This window comes from Betta splendens, chromosome 4, assembly GCF_900634795.4.
Source record: "Betta splendens chromosome 4, fBetSpl5.4, whole genome shotgun sequence".
In the NCBI taxonomy this organism is placed as follows: Eukaryota; Metazoa; Chordata; class Actinopteri; order Anabantiformes; family Osphronemidae; genus Betta; species Betta splendens.
The window spans coordinates 7,053,494-7,077,836 of NC_040884.2; the positions used below are offsets into that span (position 1 = coordinate 7,053,494).

Genomic DNA, 24,343 nt, shown 5'->3' on the forward strand with positions numbered 1-24,343 from the left:
ATAGTCAATAGCAGTTATTCTTGTTTATAATCGAAATAAAAGCATTAAACAGGCCTGATTTGAAAAATTCACCAAATTGGTTTTACAGAGATCAGACGGGGACTGTCATGTACACGGGTCAAAGCGATATCTATGCATCAACAGTGATGCCGCTTTCCCCATGAAGATTGTGGTGCGCTCAGCACCTGGTGTACAGTGGGTCAGAGGTAAGCAGGCCCTGTGAGGGCTCTGCGTGGGTCCGCCCACATCAGAGAGGAGCTGTTCATAAGAGACTGTGGGGTTCTGTCGCTCACAACTAGGTATTTCCCCTCATTTCATCATGCCGCCATCGAGCCAAACTTTCCCACAATGTTTCCCGTGCGTCCTGGGCAAAAAAAGAGAGTAAGTGAGAGAGAATGAAGCGTAACAAAGTATTTAAAAAAAATAATAATAATAATTGGATATATAATTAGTTGTAATTACATTACAGTTGTAATGCATTTACAACTGTAAAGGTCCTTGCATTCAGACCTACTGTAATAAAAGAGTGATGTCAAATAAAATGGACAATTTGAACTCCGCCTTTTTGCCGAGGTCGGCTCCACATCTGTCACGTCGCTATATATATCGTGCCTGTCCTGTGCTCGGTATATATATCGTACTCGCTAATATCATTCATTCCCTGATGACACAAACAGCACGTTTCTAGTTTACACATTTAGCTGACAAAACCAGAGCGGGTTAGGACTCACTGCTTGAGGTCATGTTACCTTTCAAATAAAAATCAACCCAGAAAGCAATGATTGTATTCCATTATGCTCCATCGTCCCACAGACAAGAATAGTCCTGAATTGGAGACAGAATGTGTGCTTATACAATTTCCTCCCTCTTTCAATAACACTAAGCCGGTCGTGCTGTTTACTCTCTATCAAAGTCAGAGCTTGGAAGGTATTTTTCTTGTGGAGCGGCTTCCCTGGTGTGACACCTGAGCGATGTAGCGTGGCTGTGTGTCTGTGATACGCCAAGCCAATTTACAGGCTCCGCAGGAGAGCTGTCGCTTCTCATCACAACTCACAACCACGGGACACTTCCTCACTGTGTCCCTGTGCTCCTGCTCTCTGCTCCCGAGCCCTTCACCGAAACCCCCACACTTTAGAAGTTATAAATGTGCTGCATGTGCACCCTTCATCCTTTTCTGACTCAGTTCTTAAGGACAGGAGTCCAAAAGGGCATTTTCTAATTATTCACATGACAAACTCTGGGTCCTTCACATGCAGTAGTGTATAAGAAGCAGGGTAAAAGACTCCTATTACATTCACCCCGTGCGTTTAGACCATGTTCAACAATACAAGTGAATGCATATGTTCTTGTAAGGTCCCTCTCCAAGACGGAAAACATAATCTGCTCAAGTACAATACACCACTCCCCGGATCCCTGCTCATTTCAGAGCCTCTGCTGTTAACTAATGGCACTAATTAGCAAATTAGCCTTATTATATCCAAGGCAGGAGCCAGTTTTAATTGAGCAGATTTTTGTTTAAAAAAAAAAAAAAAAAAAAAGGAAAAGACAAAAACACCCATCCCTCCATTAACATGCACTGAGAGAAAGCACAAAAGCCCTATTGTTTATATCAAGCTTGAAGAGGCAGTGTGAAAAGCTGCCAGAGTGTTTGCGCGGCGAGCGTGTATCCGTGTGCGTCGCTGCAGTCTGCACGTGTGCGAGAGGCAGGAGCGGGTGTGCTAGCAGCAGGTTGTTCTATTGTGGCACAGTGGCCCGGCGGCCAGCAGATGTCTTGGTGCTCCTGGGTCTGGAGCGCCTCTCCTCTGAGCATCCTCTCATTTGACTCATTTACCCACAAAGCAGTCTGTTTGTTCCCTTCCCACATAAAGCACTAATTACATCTTCAATGATTCTGTACATTCCACTTGCACTTCTTCTTGTTTTAGGGCTTCTGTGCTTTTAGTGAGACAGACACCTTTGGCCCAGACTTTGCTCTGAGCTCACGTTACAGTTATTTAGTGTAATTCAGACATTACGGCACCAGTGATTAAATTAATGTCTTTTCTTTACATTTTAAAAACGTTTATTGATTTGAAGTGATTTGCGAGTTGATGTTGAAATACTTGTTTAAAATACAGGTTATTATAGTGCTTTTCAATCCTGATCCCCAGTAATCACATCTGCAGGGTTTCTAAATTATAAGATGCTTAACTACAATTACCTGGCATCCTGGTGTGCAATTGTCCTTGATTAGAAGACTTTGAATTTCTTACAGTATACACATGTAATCTTATTTTAAAATGGTTAATATAAATACCGTTGTATTATCACCATACAAAATTACCTATAAGAAACCCCCTGAACCTACATACAAAGAACGATATAAAGGATTTCAGCATTTTAGTTCAATATTTTGTAGACAAGCTGAACTTGATCCGTCAAAGAGGACGGACCGACCCTCATCGAGTCGGGGAGTTTGAAGTGTTTTCAAGAGGAACAAGGCGTCACCGGCCAGCTGTTGCTCAATAAGCCGTGGCCCCTGTCCATTAGGCCGGAGGAGTTAATAAGACATGAGACAGGCGAGACCCAAGTGAGCAATGAAGGTCGTTGAGTCACCAAACAGACTGCATCCATCCAAGAGGGCCAGCGCTCCCACATGCACACGACGTCTGCTGGGTTCTGGAGCCAACGCACCTCCAAAAAGCAGTTCACCCCCACTGGCTGCACCGCCGTAGCTCACAGGGCGCTGACGCTTTCAGACAGAGGACACCCTCTAACATTAGAAGCCATTTCACCCAACCTATTAGCTCTTAACAAGTCGACCTGACCACAAACACACACACACACACACACGCACACACACACACACACACACACTCACTGCGTTTCATGGCTACTTTTATTTTCTAGTTGTGTTTCTGTTGGTCCACCTCATAGAAAACCTACCAAGTCATCGCTGCCTCTCTCGCTCACCATCATTCAAATGCCAAACCATTACACTGACAGAACTCTGGATCATTTCTTGTCATCTCAGGCATTCCCTCAATTGAATAAGAGAAATTAAAAGGGCACAGTATATAAAATACATTTTCATTAACCTCCATCTGTTAATAAACCATCGATGTGATGGCATAAATTGTATGGAGACCCACATGCAATTTGATTTCGCGTTGCGCTGTGGCTACGCTAGCATCCTCGGTACAGCTTATTCCTGCCCTGCCTCTGGAGCGGTCGCACCGACAGTAAACACGGTGTGCCTTTAATTGCCGACCACACTGGTGAAACTGTAGACTCATTGACTGATGATAGCAGTTTCTGGTGGGGCTCCTCAGTGTAATGGACCAACTACAGTATATATGGGTTTGTTTGTTCTTGAGTGAGGAGGATCATGCAGTTCCTACAGGGACTTCAACATTAGTTCCATTGAGTGAGTCGACCATCTGCCCACCATTAACCCCAGAACCCTCCTTCTCTTTACAGGCTGGACAATTTGCTTAATATGGCCTATGGCGTAAAGAGGTAATTAAAAACTTCACCCAATGCCAGATGTCCATGTTGACTCAATGATTTTTCAATATCCTTTTTTTCTGTTCTTTTGAGTTGACGTTTCCTTGTATTTTTGCAGTCACTTTGCGTTCCACAATTCGTTCAAGGTCAACTGCATTTTTGGTTCTTTGATTTGTATGTTGTTTTTTTTCCCTTGTCAGCCTCAGTTGGTTTTAAAAACCTACCAGGTGTTTTAAAAAAAGAACAAAAATCAGTCTTTGTTTTCAGTGGTGATGAATTTGCTTTGTTTTGATTATGACAAGTGCTGGTGTTGTCTGGATTGTTTTGGGTTGTTTCTGTGCAGTGAATGAATTTTGTTCTCTGGTGTAAACTCCTAATTTCTAGGTGTGTTTTTTAATTCTGGATTCAGGTTCTCCTGCCTTGTCGCACCACAGCTGTAGCTTGGGAACATTATTAGAAGCAAAATTTAAACTTCTCAAGATTTTCTTTCACCCTCAAACAAATAGAACTAAATCTGTGTGCACCCACGGCTCACACCCTTTTACAGACCTACAATTCTAAAGCACTAGTTAAAGTGTTGCCTTCATTTCTTGGCAGTGCTTGCTTAGATCAGGTTTAGGACACGGGATGAGGCTGGATGAACCTGGATCCCTGCTGGAAACAGTAAATGCTGTTTCTGCAGCTCCAGCTTTGGCTCTGCTCTGCTCGGTTTCCCTCCTTCCGCCGCCATGTTTTATTTTGCTTTCTCACTACCTTAGGTGTTATATAAGCTAGCGCAGCAACCTCTATGGTGATAGATGTTTTATGTTCTGACTGTGGCATCCTGCATGTTGCAAGCACAGGGGACACCATCAAAACTCGTAGCGTAGCCGCTCAAACACAACTTGGGTTTTAGCTTGTGAGAAACGAAAGCCCTTAAAGCCAGAGATTTCTGTCTGAGGCGGGACTTCATCATCTAGTTACAGAACAACACGGCGATAGTGATTTATTGTGGCATTTGCAGGTTTAACCCTTAGTCTCTCCTGATCAGAGAACACGGCGCCCTTACTCTGAGTCTTTACATAATTTTATGAAGGTGAAAATAGTGTCAGATTCAGCCATCCTATCAGCTTAACATGTCATCAACTTAGAAGTGCTTTTCAGTGATCTCAAGTTATTATATAAAGAGAAAGAAAAGAAAGGTGTTAAGAGCTGGAAATGGTTGGCTTTAGAAACCACAGAATAGCTATCTGGTCAGCTACACTGTTGCTATGCAACCCATGGTCTTGTCTGTAACATTGGTTAGTGTTTGGTCCCGCGCTGATGGGTACATTCGCATGCACGTTTACACACAGAGACACACTCATCTCCAAGTCTGGTAGTGGCAGATTTACTGTAGCCGGCCTCCAAATCTCACACCCTCACAAACCTCACGTAATCCAGCTTTTGCAGAGACATTCTAGAAGATTTTGCTGTATGCGCTGCTGCAGACCTGTGTGTGTAACCTACTGTGTGTAACCCTTTCTTTCTCAGTTAAATAGATTCGTAGTAACACAATCAGATCCGTATTATAATCAATGTGATGGATTTGCCTACAACTGTACTTATCACATATAATCCAACAGAGTGGATAGTAGAGTCTCTGCCATTAATGAGCCAACCTCGTACCGCAGGCACCATGACTGGAGCCATGCACCAAGCTTGTAGCGATTGCTGGCCATATACAGTATAGCGGCGGCGGCAGAAGGGTGGGAGCAACAATCAGCGCTATCGATCAGTGCCACGAGCTCTGCAACAGACCAGAACAGAATGCCCTGCAGACTGGAGGAGTGGGAAGAATACGTTTTGTACCTAAATGCCACTGGGGTGTAAAGTGCTTCCATTTTCCATTTAGTTTGTTCCTTCTTCCCTCCCTGCGTTTGCCTGAGAAAGCAGCCTTCTCCGAGACAGCTGCAGCAAAGCGGAAATCTCAATTAATGCACACCCAATAATGCCCATAGTCGTTTCTTGGGGAGAGGAGGCATAAGAAATGAACCTTTTTATCTCATTTACCTTTTATTTAAAAGTGGGGATATTTTTTCCTCCTTTTCCCTTTCGTTTGAGCGGAAAGGCAATTAAGTGAAGTCAACTGAGGATTCAAATCTTTTGCATCACAAGAAAAAGGAGAAGATTATGAAGCGAATAAGAACAGATTTAGCAGGCTGGTGCATGATCTTTGATGAATTTCTAGCAACGGTTTAATTCAACAACTTCCTGCAATTTAGCGCCTAAAGGAGCCACTCAAGGACACAAAGAGAGAGTCTTCCTCTGCGTCTTCTTCAACAGAAATGTGGCCCAGCGTTCTCCACTGTCGTCACTCCTCGCAGGAGGCCTTTCAGATTTGAGGAGCGCAGGGAGGAGTTAGTGCAGACTCGCATCCACCGCATGAAAATAGAGCTAGACGTACAGGCACCTTTAATAACCATCCATGCGCTTGCAGCCTCATTGGCTGGTTTTGGTTTGTAGAGCTGGTGCTGCCCCTGAACATATAGCCTTGTTTGATGTACTAAAGCTGTAGATGGTAGGTTTACTCGGCCTCTGAACATACTGTTGAAGTCAAAGAGGTGGAGACAGGCTTTTCACTGCTCATTCCATGTGCAGTCAATGCAGACACTGTTTTGCTGCGGACCTCAAGCTGTTCACATTAAAAGTGGCTCTCGTTTCTCTTCTTTGTCCTCTGGTCCCCCTCCATTCTCCCACTCTGCCTCTCCTCTCAGGTTCTCCCCCATCACCATTGACAGCATGACCAGTCTGGTCGGCATGAACATCCCCGGGCACACGGGCACCGGTTGGTGCATCTTCGTGTACAACCTGTCCCCAGATTCTGACGAGAGCGTGCTGTGGCAGCTGTTCGGGCCCTTCGGCGCCGTGAACAATGTCAAGGTGATCCGTGACTTCAACACCAACAAGTGCAAAGGCTTCGGCTTCGTCACCATGACGAATTACGACGAAGCGGCCATGGCCATCGCCAGTCTCAACGGCTACAGGTTGGGCGACCGTGTCTTGCAAGTCTCCTTCAAGACCAACAAGACACACAAGTCCTGAACTTTAAGAGGTAGAAGCAGTTGCCCCGCGACTCCGTCTGCTCCAAAATTGCCCCCAAACCCCCGCCCCCTCACCTCCACCCATCCCTTAGCCCCTTCGGTCACTACCACCCTACTACAGCCATCCAACACAGCAAACGCAAACCGGAACACAAAGCAACCGACAAACCATCAAACAAATTGAACTAGAAATGGCTTATATTATAACTTTGGACCTATAAGCCAATGTTGCCTAAGTATTACAAAAATGAAATGACAAAAATGTTCATGAGTTTTTGCAAGTTCCTGTGTTAATGCAGGCTTCTCTTTGTTGTGTATTCTTTCTGTTTGTTGTGATCGTTCGAATGATTTCTCTCTTCTGTGTAAACAGTAGCAAATCCCTGTATCCCCTTATTTCAGAGAAGAGAAAGTCATTTTTAGATTTAAACCTTTTCTCTGTCTTGATTCAGGATTTGTTTTTCTTTTGTAAATCCGGATCCACTGTCGTTAGTATTATATACCTCCCTGTCGGTGGAAGGGAGGGGGCTCTTTTTTAAATTGGTGAACCATTCATTCATTTTTAGTGTTTATTAAAAACCTCCCCTTATCGATTATACGTGGGATGCTACAATCCCAATAACTCTGATGTAGAAAAAAAAACGATTTCTAACATTGTTTCTGTTTTGTATCGCAAACAAAACATAACGTCTTTCCTCACAGGGGTTCAGGGAGATGGGGCGAGGGAGGGGATGGGTTAGCTTTCCTGATGACACGCTCAGTAATTTAAGAAAAAAAATAACACTGTTGCCAAAGAGACGATCTCTTTGCTTGAAAAAAACTGCGTTTAGAAAAAGATAAAAATAAAGAGAAAGAAGATCTATTTTTATAAATGATAATTAAAATAATAATTATTGAAGAATTTTTACATGAATCTGGATTTGAAAAAAGAGAAAAATATTTTGACTGGCTAACTAGGGGGCCGGGGCGGGAGGGAGGGGGCACCACCTTGTCTTGTCTTTCTGCCGTGGTACTTTATCGGCTCGATGGTCGTTTGTTTTTTGGGGAATCCAAGTTGGCGGCGATTTTGTAGATGGAAGGTTTTGTGAAAAGGATGCAAAGTGAAGCAGGTGATTTTGGTAATTTTTCACATATGTAGTGCGTAATTATTCAACAGCGATACCCAAAAGGGAAGGGAGAGGGGTCTTTCCCAGGCCTAACCATCCTTACAGTCCAGAGCCCAAAGCAAGAAGACCCTTTGTCCACTTGTTTTCCTGTTTTTGTCACCAGTCCATATGGGATATCAGTAAATAGATATATACACATCTGTCCATTTAGAGAGCATACTATTCATTATCTATATCATTTTCCTCGCTCTGCGTTTGTGAACTTACATTTGAAAAGAACTTCCTTTTAGCGATCAACAGTAGGTGCTATATTACATTATTCACATATCTTAAATAACCAAGTTTGTTGTTCTATGTGTTGTTTAAAGAAAAAAAATACTTCGATGTTGGCATTGAATTGAGCTGCTGTTCTTCGTTTAATATTCGTTTATTGTTGGCCCAGGAATCTGGTGAGAATATTTCTTTGCTGAATAACCAGATGAATTACTTTGGGCCGTGTAAGAATCACTGGACAAACCTTAATTTCGTATTTTTTTGTTTGGCTTGCTGACTTTTAGGTTACTTGCTGAGCGTGAAACGTTTGTCAAAACTTAATGATGATTAGCTAGTTCCGTTAGTCTAGATATTTGTTTCCTTAAAAAGGATCTATGACAACTGTGTCTTTATTTGCTGTGTACAAATAGATGATATATATAAATATATATATAGTCTACATTTGTTTTACAATATCTACTGTACTATCTGAGTTGTCACTGTTCTTTTGTTTGAGCTTGTCTTTTTCATATGACAACTTATTATGAAGTGGTGGTTCAGTTACTTAGAAAAACTTGTGAGGAAACTGTTCAATTGTTGTCATGTTACTTGTGGAGAAAAAAAAAGTTTTGGATTATCTTTCAGTTAATAACTGCGGCAAAAGAAACCGAACAAAAAGCTTAGACTATAACTGTATTTGTTTAGCAGTTTATTTACTTTTCTATTTTGTAAGCTATTTATTTTTGTATTTATTTGTATTTATTCTATTTATTATCGTTTATTTATGTGTGTATTTATGTATTTATTTGTTTCATTTGTCTGTGTATTTGCGTGATTCTGGTACAGGGAGGGGGGCGTTTCTGAGCAAAAGGGAACAAAGCGACTAGTGGAGAGGCTCTTCCAGTAGTCCACTGCACTGAGAGAACTTTTAGTATGTTTATGCTTTGTACCAATATATCAAAATTACAATATAAAAAAATCTAAAAGTCAAGAAAACTGAAAAAAATGTCTGGAGGGTTGGGGGACGCTCTTCCCTTATTACTAGAAACAGTTACTCGCTATGCATAACCTAGTTAATAGTTAAATTTGCTATTGCTTTTTTCTTGTCTTGTTAAAATGAAATCTTTAGATCTTTTTCAATAAAGTTTAGTCTTAATAGAATGTTATAAACAGTCGTTCTGGTTCAATATAACCTGTGATAAGTTTGTGTAGTTCTAAAAAGCCACTCCGTCCACACCCTCCCTCCACTTACTACCGCTTTGTGATGAAACCTTATGCAAAAATGTGGGTCTGAAAGCATCGTTTTCAGTTTTCAGTAGACATTTTATATGACATTCAGCTGTTCGCGGCTCGAGAAGATCAATCCTAAAACGGAGCATTTGCTCATTGTTGTTCGAGGGTCATTCATTGCACTGGACTAAATCGGTTAAAATCACCTAAGAGTCAAAGGTTATTTTTGAAGATATTCATCATGTTTTCAAATGGCATACCAACAAATCTTTAAAACAGAGAATTTGTTACCATTGCACACCAACTGTTATTTACAGCAGTTGTTGCTTTACTGAAAAAGTACTCTGGAGGTATGAAAAGGGATTGTACCGACTCTATATTTTATATACTCTAATATGATATATATTATATATTTTGAAAGGTAAGGGAATGGTTCCAGAATTATAAATATAAGGAATTGGATTTTTCTGTTTGTTGTTAAGACTTGAAAACATGAGGGAGGTGTGTGGAGAGCATTTGAAACACTCAGACGCATGCTTGCATAAAGTCCAACCTTCTCTCTCTCTCTCACACCTCAGTCATCTGAAACGCCGGCTCATCCAGCATCATCACCCTTATCGTCTGCGCCATCCAACGTTCCAATGTCATAGCGGCAACAAACCGACCAGACCCCTTCACGCCCCCCCGCTGTCGTGGGGGGCCTGAATTATGCAACGACCCCAGTAGAATGTTGTTCTGACGTGTGAACTAATTTCCTACACTGTACGACTTTTAAACTCTTACGACGCGTGCCTGAGTTCCGCCTAGACCCTGTGTGCACATATGTGAGCGCGCACGTGTGCATGTCTGTGTGCATGTTCCTTTACGTAACTGTGTGTGCGTTGTGCGTTTGTCCTCATATGTTTGGTAGCGTGGAGTACATCCAGGTGTGTGTATGTACAGTATATACATATATTCAGTGTGATTACGTTTGTGCGATTGTGTATTTGGGTCTGTTCAGTGCACGTACATCCAAACGTGTGTGTGTGGGTGGGTGCGTGTGTGTGCGTGTGCGTGTGCGCGCCTGTGCGTGTGGGTGTGACCGTGCGAGTGTGTGCGTGTGCATGTCAGGGCGTTTGTAACATGGGGCTGCGTCACCTCGCCCCGTGCCCGACCCCTACGGCTCACACCATCCCCTGTAGCGCCTTATAGTGGCAGCCTGCCAGTAGGAACAACGCAGCCAGTAGTGGAGGAGGGAAGGTGAACAGAGGAACTAGGCTCTTCTTGTCAGTTTTCATTTTCCTCCTGAGACGTGTTTGTTTACTATCTGAAAAATCTATAAACGAAATCTTTAAAGACAAAAAAGACGAAAAAATGTTCACGGGGCCCCATGACCGCGGCTCTCTCTACTCTCTCCTGCTTATGTTATTACTTAACAATTATCAATGATGATTATTATGATTATTATTGCTATTATTCTTAGTATTCTTATTCTTATTATTAATCCAATTACTGCGATGAATGACTTCATGTTATCCTTGCTAGTTTAGGTCATTTCTGAAACTGGAAACAAAATAAAAATCTTGCTGTAAATGTTTGTTTTTTCTTTTTCATAAAACTGTTGTGTTTGAATTATTTGTACTTTTGAATGTTGGGACAATAAAATGAGGTGTTAAGAGCTTGGATGTCTCTTGTCGTAATGGAGGAATCGTTCACACACGTCTGATGAATCCCCCTTTAAGTTGTTTGCTTACGTTTGGTTGTTGGTTAGATTTAATAAGGCACTTTAATGAGGGATAATAGACACTCATCAGTGTGCTTAATGAAAAGTGCTCCTGATAACTTGCATATCGCAGCAGAAATGTAAATTGGAGATCCGTATGTTGTAGCTCTGTCAGTTAATTTGTTAGACATCTCCACTAATAGCAGTTTAATGAAAAGATTCATTGTTAAATCACTCAAAGAAAAATGGAAACGTGCTACTTTTAAATTCTTAAATGAGAGGATTTATTGTAATTGTCATTAATACTTGATAAGCCATTACAAGACTCTCAGGCTCAGAGAGGTTGACTCTAATGGTTTGAAACATAAACAGTTCATCAGTTCATTTATAAAGACATTCATTATTTGAAAAATAATCAATATTTGGCTCCAGTGTATAATTCTCACGTCTGTCTTGCCACGAGCCAAACATTTCAAATTAGTAAAAGAACAACAGAAGTTCGACGGTAAATCGTGGTTGATCTGGAGCCGCGTGACCTTTTAATGCTGGGGAGCGGTCACGACGGCGCGGCCGTAACACTGCAGACAGGAAACGCCTCTGAGGTGCAGCCGGACAGGACATCCGTGAGATAACACTGCCCCCTGGATCTCCAGGAGCAGGAGCACCCGGCCCCGCGCACACAGGAGCTACTGGAGGTCCAGTCATGCTTTCATGCTCAACAGCGCCAGCGCCATCAGCTCAGACAGGAAGAGGCTCCTCACTGGAACAGGAGGCATCTCCACATTAAAAAGCCTCTCGGCTTCACGCCTTCACAATCAAACTCGCAGCAGACGTCATTACTGCGGTCGTGAGGGAAATAATAGTTGTTAGGCTGTGACATGTCCGGCCACGCGGCTTAATGACCCCGCACTCTCATCAGGGCCGGAGTCGATGAGGAGGAACATGAGTCGGCGCGGCCGAGGCCTGAATGCAGAGCTCAATGATTTCAGCTCACATTAACGTTGAGTTCGGTCTGCTCCGACATGAAAAGCTCAAACGCAGCGTCGCTAAAAATACCCGACGCCGACAAGATGTTCCGATTTCCAAAAGGAAGCAAAAGCCCTCGTTAGCGGGAGTTGTTGGGTTTAATATGGCTCCGTTCTCACCACATTCTGCCACCAGGTGCAACCATATGATCCTCCCTCTCACTTTCTATATAAACCACCTCTCATGTGCCTGGGTGAGAGCTGATCACACCCGCTCCACCGTGTGAATGTCAGCATCCTGCCGCGCTGTGATGTAGAAGGCAGCTCTGCCAAATGACAAGCGTGAGCCTCGCAGTCGGAAGCGCATTATTTCATGAGGAGCTACTTGTCTTTGACAAATCTTGCGTGGTGGAACGTGTGCGGTGGGGGGGGGGCGCTCTGCCCTCCAGCTCTCCTTGGCGCACGCTGACATTAATGAGATGCCACTCTTCACCCCTTTGTCCACTTTAGAGATTTCACACTGCCTAATCAACAGACACTCGGCGGCGCTGCTATTTATTTACCGAGCCGCACTCTGATGAGCGCGTGGTCCACTTCATCCTGTGCTCCGGCATTAACACACTGATCGGACTGATTGGACTGTCTGTTTAATTACAAAGTTTGTTTTATGACTTACTTTGCCGCGCATAATGTGCACCGTTTATGGGAGTTAATCTGTGAATACAAATTTGTGTTGTGGCCGTGTTGTGTACCGTGATGAAAGTTCTGTCGGAGGCCCGTTGGACGGTTCTACCGAGGTTCTGTCTAGCTTCAGTAGCTGCGCTGCCTCCAGTCCATGTGTTTTCATGGTGTCTCCTACAGTTTAACCTGTGTATGTTCATACAAAACACTGCACTGATGTCTATGATGCCTTCATTTATTAATGTAGCGTTTGGATAAATCACACGTAAATAAGAATAAATTAGACTCCGACTAATAAGACTCCTCCACACTTAAAATGATCCTTCTGAATTAAGTGAATCCAGTTCAACATGTTAAACATTCACCAGATACCAGACTGTGTATCAGAGGTAATCAGTACCTAGACGCTGACCCACAACCATCAGGTAGAAAAATGTATGAATATGTGATCCGTCGTCTCGGCTTCACCTTCAGTGGAGCGTTTGTTTGTTTCTTGGTCCAGGCTCTAAAACCTCAGAGCTATACATGGAAATTGATCTGTTTTCTTACATGACATCATAATTAAATCTAAACGCTGGTTGTCACAAGACTGTCTGCTTGACACTGAAGTACAGTTTAATGAACTGATAATTACCAGCTGACACGTCCTGGACGACTCTCTTTCACTCAGGATGCTTCTATACCGTGTGTTTATAGCATCTCTTCCAGCCTGTAGTCGAAGCCTTTTTTCAGCCAATCTTTCCCATTCTTCTATAATAAAAATGACCATTACCAGCCGTCATCATCAGGCACAAGGGTGGGAGCAAGACAATCTCTCTGTGGCTGTTTTCACTCTTCAGGTGACTGGAGGGATCGTTCACATGGTGAACAAATGTCCCAGTAAATCTCCCTTCATCAAATTCCTACATACTGAGATTCATCGACAGGAGTCGTGTGAATGAATTGTTTATACAATATACTTATATACAGGCAAACTGTGTTTATGTGCTTGTGCAAAGCTACTAGAAAAGGTAAAACAGCATAAATGAGGCATCCTAATATTTTAGACAGCCTGGTGTTTACCCGCCTCATTTGTATTCACACCAAGGCAGCCTCAAATTAACTAAGCTGTTTTGTACATTATGCAGCAGAGACAAACAGGACAGGACTTCATCCGCTGATGACTGGACCAGCAGATGGTGTGTAAATAATGTACGTGGTCTTGTGGGAACATCTAAGTCTGTCTGCTTTGATGCCCCAGCTCCTCTCCCTCATGCAAAGTGACCCCTGTAGCGACTAAAGCACGGAACGGCGCGGCGTCGTTTGCAGAACACAGGGAGCAGGTGGGAGACGCGTCTTCATTCCTCCTACTGCATTTTGAATCATGACAGTTTCATTGTTTGGGCCAATGACCTGTTCAGTCACTCACGGTCAGCTCAGCTCCTGCAGCGGTCCAGCTCTCACGTCCGACTGCAGGTTCTGGTCTCAGACGGAGCCGGAGCCCATGTGGACCCGGACCTTGGTGCTGGAAAAGCCCCGCGGCCTCTCAACAGTTCCAGCGGCTACAAAGACGACCAGCTTTCGCGGCTTAGACGCCTGTTGAGGCAGGAATTACAGCAGATTCCAGAGCAGCGATGACTGCCGTCGCTGGCAGCGCGCACTGTACCAGGCGACTGTTTACGAGCAGCTCGCTGATTGTTCAGGCAAATTCAGTGTGTGTGTGTTTTTTTTCCTTCGTCTCCAAGCGATGATGGCTGCGATAATGGCCGCGATGGCAGCGGGTGCAAAGATGAGATGATGACACACTGGCCACTTTTCTGAGACACGAGGGCCGTGTTGTGTTGCGCAGAGACGTGATTGGCTGAAATGATGATCGCAGGCGAGTGCGACGCGGACAGAGGAGCACGAGGAGCAAACGCCTGATAAAGACCAAGACCTGTGGTTCTCAGCTTTGAGCTTAGCATTAAAGTGGCTCAGCTCTGCTCCTCGGACCCGTTAATAAACAATTCAAATCGCAATTAATGCTGCTGCTCCAATAATAAAGGAGGCGCTGAGTCGTTCCAGCGTTGAGTTCCTCCAGCGAGTTCAGGAGGAACTGCTCTCCTTCACCTCGACCAGGCGTTTCCCAGTGCTCACGCCGTTCTCCATCATCATTCAGACCATTTACTCGCTGTGCGCTGTAATCAGTTTGCATGTTTACCTGAACCGGGGCTGCTTCTGGACCAGCGTCTGGCCACGTTTACACGCTTCCCATCAGTCAGTCAGTGATGAAAGCGGTGGACGAGGCCCATGATCCCTGGTTCAGCTTAGTTCTAACGCGGCCCATAGAAGGAAGATGCATCGTGAACCGCTCCGTCTCCCAGTCACGGCCCGCCTGGCCGCTCCACTCCCTGGACCCGCCTCGCCGGCGCCGGCTCGGGACGTTTAGCGCTGGCACCGGCGCCTGCGTGGCACGCGTGTGCTGTTATTTGTTGCTGCGCCGCTGATGGCTGTGATGACGGTGGCGCTGACAGTGAGAGCGGCGTTGGCTGGAAGCAGCCGGCACCCGATCCCCTCCTGTTTGCTCAGAGAGACACGCAGCAAAGCTCCACTGTGTTCAACCCGAGGCTGCAAACACCCAGTAAAACCAAAACACTGGCACTGGTTCTGGCGCATATTGTTGCGGTGCCATTTTCCACATTCATGCCCGTCTGCCTGAGTGTTTGTCCGTGCATCTGTCCCGTCGGCCGGGGTGTCGCTTTAATTGCCGTACGTGCGATGGTCATTATTCTGCCTTTATGCGTTTGCTCGCCGTTCTCCTGCTATAAATGAGATGTAGATACATAAAGACCTCAAACGCTCCATCTGCATGTATGAATGTATGGTGGTGCACATGTGGCCCATTGCATGGCTTTCTGAATAGCTCCACCTGTGTGTGTGTGTGTGTGTGTGTGTGTGTGTGTGTGTGTGTGTGTGTGTGTGTGTGTGTGTGTGTCTGTGCGTGTGTGTGTGTGTGTGTGTGTGTGTGTGTGTGTGTGTCTGTGCGTGTGTGTGTGTGTGTGTGTGTGTGTGTGTGTGTGTGTGTGCGTGCGTGTGTGTGTGTGTGTGTGTGTGTGTGTGTGTGTGTGCGTGCGTGTGTGTGTCTGTGTGTGTCTGTGCGTGTGTGTGTGTTTGTGTGTGTCTGTGTCTGTGCGTGTGTGTGTGTGTGTGTGTGTGTGTGTGTGTGTGCGTGTGTGTGTGTGTGTCTGTGTGTGTGTGTCTGTGCGTGTGTGTGTGTGTGTGTGTGTGTGTGTGTCTGTGCATGTGTGTGTCTGTGTGTCTGTGCGTGTGTATGTGCATGTGTGTGTCTGTGTGTGTCTGTGCGTGTGTGTGTGCATGGGGTCCAGGCTGGAGCCCACATATGTGCGAGTGGGTGATTGCGGCTCTGCATGCCCAGCACCCAACCATCTGTCACAAAGGGGCCACCGCGCTCTGAAGCCAATCATCTCCTTCCAACAGCTTCTAGGATTCTCGCTCCGCTTTCCAACGGCGGCCGGCGCTGCCAAATACACATTCACACACAAACAATGACAACGTCTGCCGCATGCTCTATCAGCGGGCGCACACACAAACTTAAGAACCACACAGACGCTCGCCTTGAAAACTATTAAGGCCCCGTTCCTCGTCGGAGGAAATCTGGCTTTCATCGCGGTTCCAAACAGGTTTCATTGGTTCCGTCAGCAGACTTAACAGAACACCAGTGTATTATATTATACTATTTAACAGTTTGGATCATTTAAAGAAATTCTTCCCATTTCAAAAAATAAACCTGAAAACTCTGATTCAATCCAACGCACACAATATTAATAATTCTCCTTTTACAAGGTTAGAATTTTTTAATTTTACATTGAATGGGCCAAAACATTAGAACCACTTTATATTACAACACATTGCAAACCCACCTCAATGACAAACACAGTAGAACCATCACCTGACTGACGCGAGCGGTGTGACAACACTACAACCTGTAAACAAATCCCCATGTGGCCCAAGTTATTTGAAAGAAAATGAATTAGCAGAAACTGTGGAAACATCCATCACAGCCTAAAGGCTGTTGGACTCGGAGGGATCGCATCCGCTTTGGTTACGTGCACTAACAATTCTCCCATGCAATTAGACGTCGTTAGTCCCATTAGACGTGATAGATGTGACGAGGTTTGTTGCAACCTGTGGTGGTCGTGGTTGAATCTCCCGTTTAACATCCAGTTCTGTGTGTCTAAAACTAGTTTTCCTGCAAAATGACATAACGTGCTCTCACGTTCCGCATCCACTTGCTCCACATCAAAGACATGTGAACCTCCTCCACGCTGTCTCCAACGCCACTTTCCTGGCGCGCGCCGCGTCGGCTCCGCTCACGGTCACTCAGCGACGGAGCCGCGAGGGCGGCGCATTATTTTGTCAACATCTCAGCCGATATCTCATTTGGGAAAATTATGTGTTGGCGTCTTCGTAAAAGGTTTCGCACGTGTTGTCATCACTTGGGAAATGGTTGGCAGTGTGTCTTAATGGATTTTTTTTCTTGCCAGTGGAAACAATGGTTTTCTGTTATGTTCTATTTACTTTGGAGGTTTTATGTGGCGATGGATCTCCTTCAGACGCTCACTGGGACTGAGCGCAGGTTCTAGACACCGACCACTATAGGATCTACCAGGTGCTTTTAAAGGAGGGGCCTCCAGCCCACTCCTCAGTCCCCTCTGCTGTTTTATCTCCAAGGAGAAAACATAAGTCAAATCTGCCACGGGTTCTATTTAAAGGACACTGGTCCCCAGTGGGAGCCGTGACGGCTTGACCCACGGCTCCCACAGACCGTGACTCTGTACGGACGCGTCCTTCCATAACATCAAAACGCACGGCGTCAGCTGCGACAGAGGCCCAGAGCGAGGCTGAGGCACAAGGCTGGAATGACACACGTAACAAGGATCAATATTAGGGCGGAACATCCTGTTTGAGCTGATGATGTCATGTGAGTGTGTTTAGCATTAGTCAAGCTGCTGGTCCACCCTCACCTGGACCGCTCTGCTGTAAACGTGCTGCATGTGTTTGTGGGACATCTGTGAGCAGAGACGATCACAGATGGAATTACAGTCTTCCCCACTGGCAAATTTGACAATTAGTGGTTATTACCTTTCAGTGGGAGAGGTCCAGCTCGTCCACTCCTTTTACAGCAGCTCAATTAGAATCCAACTGAGTAGTGCACTTCACTGATGGAGCCCACTAAAATCTCTGACCCTCCTGATTTCACCGCGTGTCCACTAACTGTATAATGGGCTAAAGTGTGAGCTACTCATCTGGTGTAAGTGCTGACCATTAAAAGTTAGAGGGACCATATCTAAGTCAATATGATCTATGAGAGACTTAATAGCCACTCAGGATTCAGATTCGCTCACAGTGCTGCTCTTGGGTGGATGTTGTAATTGATTTCTGCAAATTGTGGCGCAGCAAGGCTGCTGTGTGCGTCTGTTGAATGCCAGCTCTCCATTGACTTTTCCTGAAGAGCACGTGCGCCTTCACAGGACCAGCACCGCGTGCACGCGGCGGATCCGCCCGCAGGTGGAGAAGCCCGGACTCGACAGCGCCGCCTCGGCGCTGGGGCGGCGTCTGCTCACGTGCTCCTCGGCCTCGGACCGGGTCAGCGGTTCCGGCCCCTCCCTCCCTCCCTCCCTCCGTGGCCGCGGTCCTGCAGCCGTTTGCAGACACAGGGCTTCCTCAGCAGTCGGCCGGGCCGCGGACCGACCAGCTCAGCTCCTGCCCTGAGTTGTGCTGTTCTATTGAACCGCTCGCTATCTGATTCACTGACCTTCTAGCTGCCTCATGCCTTGCTAATGTAATCTAGTACTGCTGCTGGCTCATGTCTCTGCGCCCGCAGCTCCCTTCCTTTCTGTCATCCTGCTTTTCTTCTCGTGTGTGAGCACAGACGTAAACCTGCAGACCTTCAGCTGCTTCCAGGCACCTGGGCCCATTGTTGGATTTCAAGTTTTGCTTTGCATTAATGTTAACGCTAAAGTAATTAATCTGATTAACATTCAGATGACAGAAAATGTTAATATTAGTATCATAGTGTAACAGTCATTCACAAACTCTTATTGTTTTTGCTTAAGTTCCTGTTCGGTCTCGTAACACTATTGGTAACGACACCACTCGCGTGACCGCAACCCTTGTGCATGTTTAATGTCCTTGTCTGCTCCTCCTGTGTTTTTATAATCAAAGGGTTCACAGAACATTCTGTTGTGACTACTAGAAACCAGGCGTCCCATCTGCTTTATATTTAAAATGGGTAGCCAGGTGTTTTTTTGCTTTTTTATCCGTGCTGCTGAATCGCATCTCCTCCAACTCATTTTTATTCCTGCTTCGTTGAGATGAGTAAACATGGTCTGCAGCACCACTTTGCCTGAAGATATCCACCAGTCCAATCTACAAGTCTGCTTAGGAAACATGATCTGTCCCAAAAGGGAGCGGTCCAAACCGTGGAGGAGCATTCGCTGGAGCCCAGTCTCAGGATGGTGGACACTGGTTATAATGGGAATGAGAGGCGGGTTTAGGTTGTACTGGTGGTTAAAACAAGCTGATGCAACAGGGATTTTTCAGCCATTTACTCATAACGACATACCAAAGCAAGCAGCTATAAATCATACAGACATATGCTCATGCAACATATATAGACCCGCTTAGAAACACCTAAGCAGGTGGATTTTTGCATGCATGGCTGCGCTCCCCTAAGCTGTGGCCATGGTTGCTAGGCTACGGGTGATTCCAGTCTTTGGAGGGGGCCTGACATTAGGGAGAGCAAATTGACCACAGGAGGCTTTAATCTGCTGTGAAACAGCAGCTGGAGCACACGTGCAGGTAACTCGTCCTCACCCACCGCTTAAACCACACACACACGGACGGCTGGACTGTCCCATGAAGGTCACACACATGTACGCACACACACACACACACACACACGTACGCACACGTACGCACGCACACACACACGCACACAAACACACAAACACACACACACTTACTTTGTGGTGTATGGAAATAATTCATTTTTTTTCTTTTTATTGCCAAAAAATAATCCTCGAAAAATGATTAAATTCTCTGTGTAAAAAGATCTAATAGTCCAAAATAAATGAAACAGGAGTGAGCCGTGTTTAACTGGGTGACATGTTCCTCCATTAACCATGATCACTCACCTATGCACCAAACTGGTTTTAATCCATCCCTGAAAATAGTCCCTGACAAACGCACTATTAATTCCGGCTTCACCGGTATTTTTACACTCCGCTGTTGTTTATTACATGAAGCGCAGCTGACACCGACAGAAAGGGACGAATCCTAAGCAGTTTAAACCAATGTGTTCTACATGAAGAACTAGAGTTATAGATCAAAGCAAAACACCAGTAAATTATTCTATACATACCTTTATTACTTCACAGCATCTTTCACAATTAAACCCTCCTTCGTCTTTTGTATCCGTGAATCTTGTAAAAGTGCATAAAATGGCAAAGTTGCAGCTTAGTCTCACTTTTCATGACGGAGGCACCACATTGATAATGTCTTTAAAATATTCTTCCTCAAACTCCTACATTTGTCGCAATTACCATGTGTTTGACCATTTTCTTTATGCCCATATTATCTACAAGTCTCTTAAATGAACCTGTAATCCCATCTGATTTAATTGCCAGTGCAGATGACTCTGCTTTATGAGCAATAACCCATTCACCCCAGGGGTATATCAATCCTAATGCATCTATTAAAGTCTGCCTATGACATTATTATGATTAGTCACTTTGTTTTTCCTGGACGGGAACAGTATAAAATCTGAATATGAATAGAGAAATATTGATGTGATTATCTACTGTCACCACACATTAATCACCACTAATCTCCATGACAGTGATATTAAACATATTCATGTGTCCTTTTTGGACGTTCTCACCTTGTTTATGAGAAACAGATGGTATCAAGCACGGTTAAATAATTATTCCTGAAAGCATGCCGCTGTTGTTTCTTTGATACAGAAGCCTAATATACATAACTCATGTTTGGGAATATGAAGTAAAAGGAAACCGCTCCGCGGTGACAGAGCTCAGACGCCGCCGATGTGTTTTCATGGGAACCACAACTGCACAACAGTTTTAAAGCCATAAAGTGGACACGCATCCACATCAGCCCGTTGTGGCCTTTCACCTGCTGCAGCATAGCTGGACTAACAACCCCACCAAGTGGTCAGGTGTGTCATACCCGTATCCAGACATCTGCTTTGTACAGAGAAGGTGAGTTTGACCGTTTAGAACCACATTGTCTTATTATTATATTATTTTCACCTGGATCATATTTTTGATGCCACATTTCACATAATCCAGATTTGGTATAGAAAGAAAAACAGACAGTTAGTTCTTTGAAATCTTTGCTGAGAATAAACCAGAGGTTACATTTACATCGTACAAACCTCACCTTTTTCAAAAAACCCACTTGATGTCAAATTACAAATGTGCTGGACGGTAAACGACCCGTGAACTTGAGGCCAGATTGGTGTGAGTTGTGCCCCTTGTTCCTCACACCAAGGCACAGTTAGGACTCCCTCACGCACTGTAACACACAGCTGTTTATGAACTGCCACTTTGGAGCCTTTAACAGTAACAACGTACTTTCATAAAGTTGGAGACTCACAAGAGACACGTTAAGTAAAACAAATATAAAAAGCAATGCAGCGGAGGACGACTGGCCTGAGGGCTTTCTACCCAAGGTGTCACACATTACAAACCCTCATCACGAGTTCATAGAAACTAACAGTCTCCCTGCTGCGGTGTCGACTCGGTCAGCGGGCGACGCTCTCCTCTCTAGCAGCCCATCGCCGCTTCAGCACCTTGGACAGCTCCACCCGCGAGCTCCCCCGACGGAGCGGCTGTCAGGCAACCGGACCAACCGCCGAGAGCCGGGACGCGAGGCGGCGCCGCGACACGTGTAAACAGCGGTTCGTGAGACGGCGTCGCAGGAGACATGAAAGCGACACAAAAAGGAGCTGCTCATCAAAAAAGCATCACAAGCTGTGAACAAAAGCCAAACACGAGACGCTGTCGCGAGGAGCCGACTGTCACCAGAGGAGGTTGTTACTTGACTTTGTGATGAAAGATCTGTGGAGGTGCATCCATCGTGTGGGTCGGAACCGCTAAAGGCTTGTGCAGGTGCTGGACAGATCCCCAGATCTCCATTAGATGTGAGATCAACAGCCCATTAAAGTGCTGAGAGCATCAACCATGAACGCTGGTCATTGCGGGTTTTGTGCCACCGTGTGTTCAACACTCGTTTCTCTGCACGCGTTCCTCAGGCTCCTAAACTAAAGTCCACCACAGGCAGCGTGTTCAAGCTGCTGTGAGGAGACTGTGAGGGTTGGGGGCTGTTGACCCTGCTCCCACAGAGCAGTGCACATCCTCTGGCACGCTCCTCCTCCATCTGAACCAATGCAGCGTCTTCATGACCTTATTACAGGCAGAGACGAGGAACAGTTTGTGTTTGTTTTGTGACCATATGGCCCCATTAGTAGGGTAACGACCCTGCTGTCCCTCCAGGACACACACTCATTCTGACTCCGTGTGTAGTTTTTGTCGCTTTTGTCGCTGTCTAGTGGGTTTTTTTTGCACCCACCACCACTTCCAAGGTAAAAAGACTTGGTTTAAAATAGAGGTAAGGGTTGAACTGAGCTCGGGGGCGGGGTTTAGTCACTTGGGTCTGATTAGTGTAGGGGCGAGCTTGGGAATGCATCATGCCAGTGAGTGTTCTCGCAGCTATAGGAAGACGAGTGTTTATGTTTGGATAATAACCTTGGAGGAGCTCCAGGACTCTTAACACTGCCCCCAGTGGCCTCTTATACAGATGAGGCTTTTTCATGGCCCATTTGGCCAACGCTTGGATTGTGAAGCTCCTGCCACACACACACACACACACACACACGCATACATAAACAAAACACACAAAGAAGTCCAAAGCCTGAAGGTTCTGCTGTTGTTTCAGCCCTAAAGGCAGAAACAACTGGGAAGGATTGTTTAGCTCTCAGCAACTGGACAGGTGACGTTTTGGAAGATTGTGTGAATCAACAACAGGCTTGTAAGTTCTCATTTTTTACTGCAAGGTTCCACACAACGCAGAGACTGTGTGATTTCATGGCAGCTGTGTTCATCTATGAGACGGCTTCTGCTGTTGTCGAAGGCGCAAACAAATTTTTCAAAATCACATGTTTACTTGACAATCATTTCATTTAATGTAACTCACAATGTCAGAGCTTTGCAGGTAAAATGCTGACCAGCTGCTCTGGAGTTTTTGAAGTTCATTTCCTCCTTTTATACCAGTCACAGTCTCTCTCTCTCTCCATCAAACCCTTCTGGGTACCAATTAGGCCTCAAAGCTGCTGCTGCTGCGGTGTGTGTGTGTGTGTGTGTGTGTGTGTGTGTGTGTGTGTGTGTGTGTGTGTGTGTGTGTGTGTGTGTGTGTGTGTGTGTGTGTGTGTGCTCAGACGACGCGCTATAGGCTACCTGTCAACAATCACTTCAGTCCTCGCCATCTGTTCGTACCTGCAGCCCACAGACAAAAAACTACGGAGCCCATTACATTTGGCTGTTAATGTTGAAAAGAAAGGTTTGTAAGATCATATCCGACATCACCGTGTGTTGACAGGATCGAAAGAAGCAGAGGTTTGGAGGTTTTTATGTGCTGGAATGTTTAATGATGAAAGCAGCTTCTCAGTTTATTGGCTGCGTACGTCCTAAATCCAAAGGGTTAAGTTCATGTGGCTCTGAATAATCAATAACTAATCAAATATCAGTGTAATTAACAAATTCTTCCTGCAGTTTTTATTGAGGTCACAGTTTTCCTTTCTGCATCAGCAGAATTTTAAATAGTTTCACTGCAAATGAAATTGAATGCGAGGCAAAAAAGTGTAGATGCAATAGAGAGAGAGAGAGAGAGAGAGAGAGAGAGAGAGAGTAGCTTTTCACTTTCCCCACCATAAAGGAGCTTTGCCCTTCTTTGACACCTTCTTGCTCTTTTTAAAGTCACGCAGACGTACTGTACGATGCCAGCAGCCTTAAGGCCACGGGGACTGGATCCAGCCTATATTTATAGAGTGGGAGCGATCTGTTCAAACATATGCTCCCCTTAACAACGTTATCAATGTCAAAGCCTGCTCTCTGGGGCTCCGCTAATGCTACATTTAGCTTCGCATGCATAACATGAAAGGACCGCTGGACAGAAAGTCTTGGAGTGGAGAGTGAAAGCTAATAAGCTACATTGTTGACCTTCCTGGGTCCCAATAATTACTTCAATTATAGGTGAAGTAGACTTTGGAGAGCGTGTGTTTGTGTTGATTGGCGAACTGGGACTGATCGTAGCCTAAGGACTCCAATGACTATTAGCCTGGACACAATATTATTACCCCAGTGTGTAATAAATGGTCTCATTTCAAGGCCATTATGCTGACGGTATACAAACATGCATAGAAAAGCGCAGCTGAACGCAATATTGACATTCAACAAGGAGCATTTTTACATAGATGTTGCAGGTTCACATCACATTAAGCCCAGGAATGATGGAAAAAGACTGACTGCTGATAGAAGTCCAAAGTAAGTCCCAGAATGTGCGCGGCCAAGTTGCCCGTGGGCTCAGCAGAGAGGCGGAGGCTGCAGAACTACACTAAACAGCACATTAGCGACGAGGGGGGACCTTCTGGTCCGAGGACCACAAGCAGCGCAAGGACACACTGATCTATTGCAGGACGAGCTGTGCCACCGAGAGATAAGAGCTGGGGAATCTGCTCAGCAGGTGGAGGCGTCGCCCAGGTCCAGCTGTTGTCATGCAAAATAAAAAAAGAGACACAAATCTCCA

At 45.2% G+C, this 24,343-nt stretch overlaps 1 protein-coding gene across 11 annotated transcripts in view; it reads left to right on the top strand.

Moving 5' to 3' along the window:
• elavl4 (ELAV like neuron-specific RNA binding protein 4) overlaps window positions 1-10,795 on the top strand; it is a 63,779-nt gene extending 52,984 nt beyond the window's left edge. For 9 of the 11 annotated variants that reach the window (XM_055508200.1, XM_055508203.1, XM_055508199.1 and 6 more), the window contains 2 exons: window positions 3,460-3,498; window positions 6,222-10,795. In XM_055508200.1, coding sequence (XP_055364175.1) covers window positions 3,460-3,498; window positions 6,222-6,549 — 367 coding nt within the window. In that variant the 3' untranslated portion in view covers window positions 6,550-10,795. The remainder of the gene's footprint in view (window positions 1-3,459; window positions 3,499-6,221) is intronic. The other 2 variants (XM_055508198.1, XM_029145953.3) reach the window with 1 other exon arrangement.
• The last annotated feature ends 13,548 nt before the right edge of the window (window positions 10,796-24,343 follow it).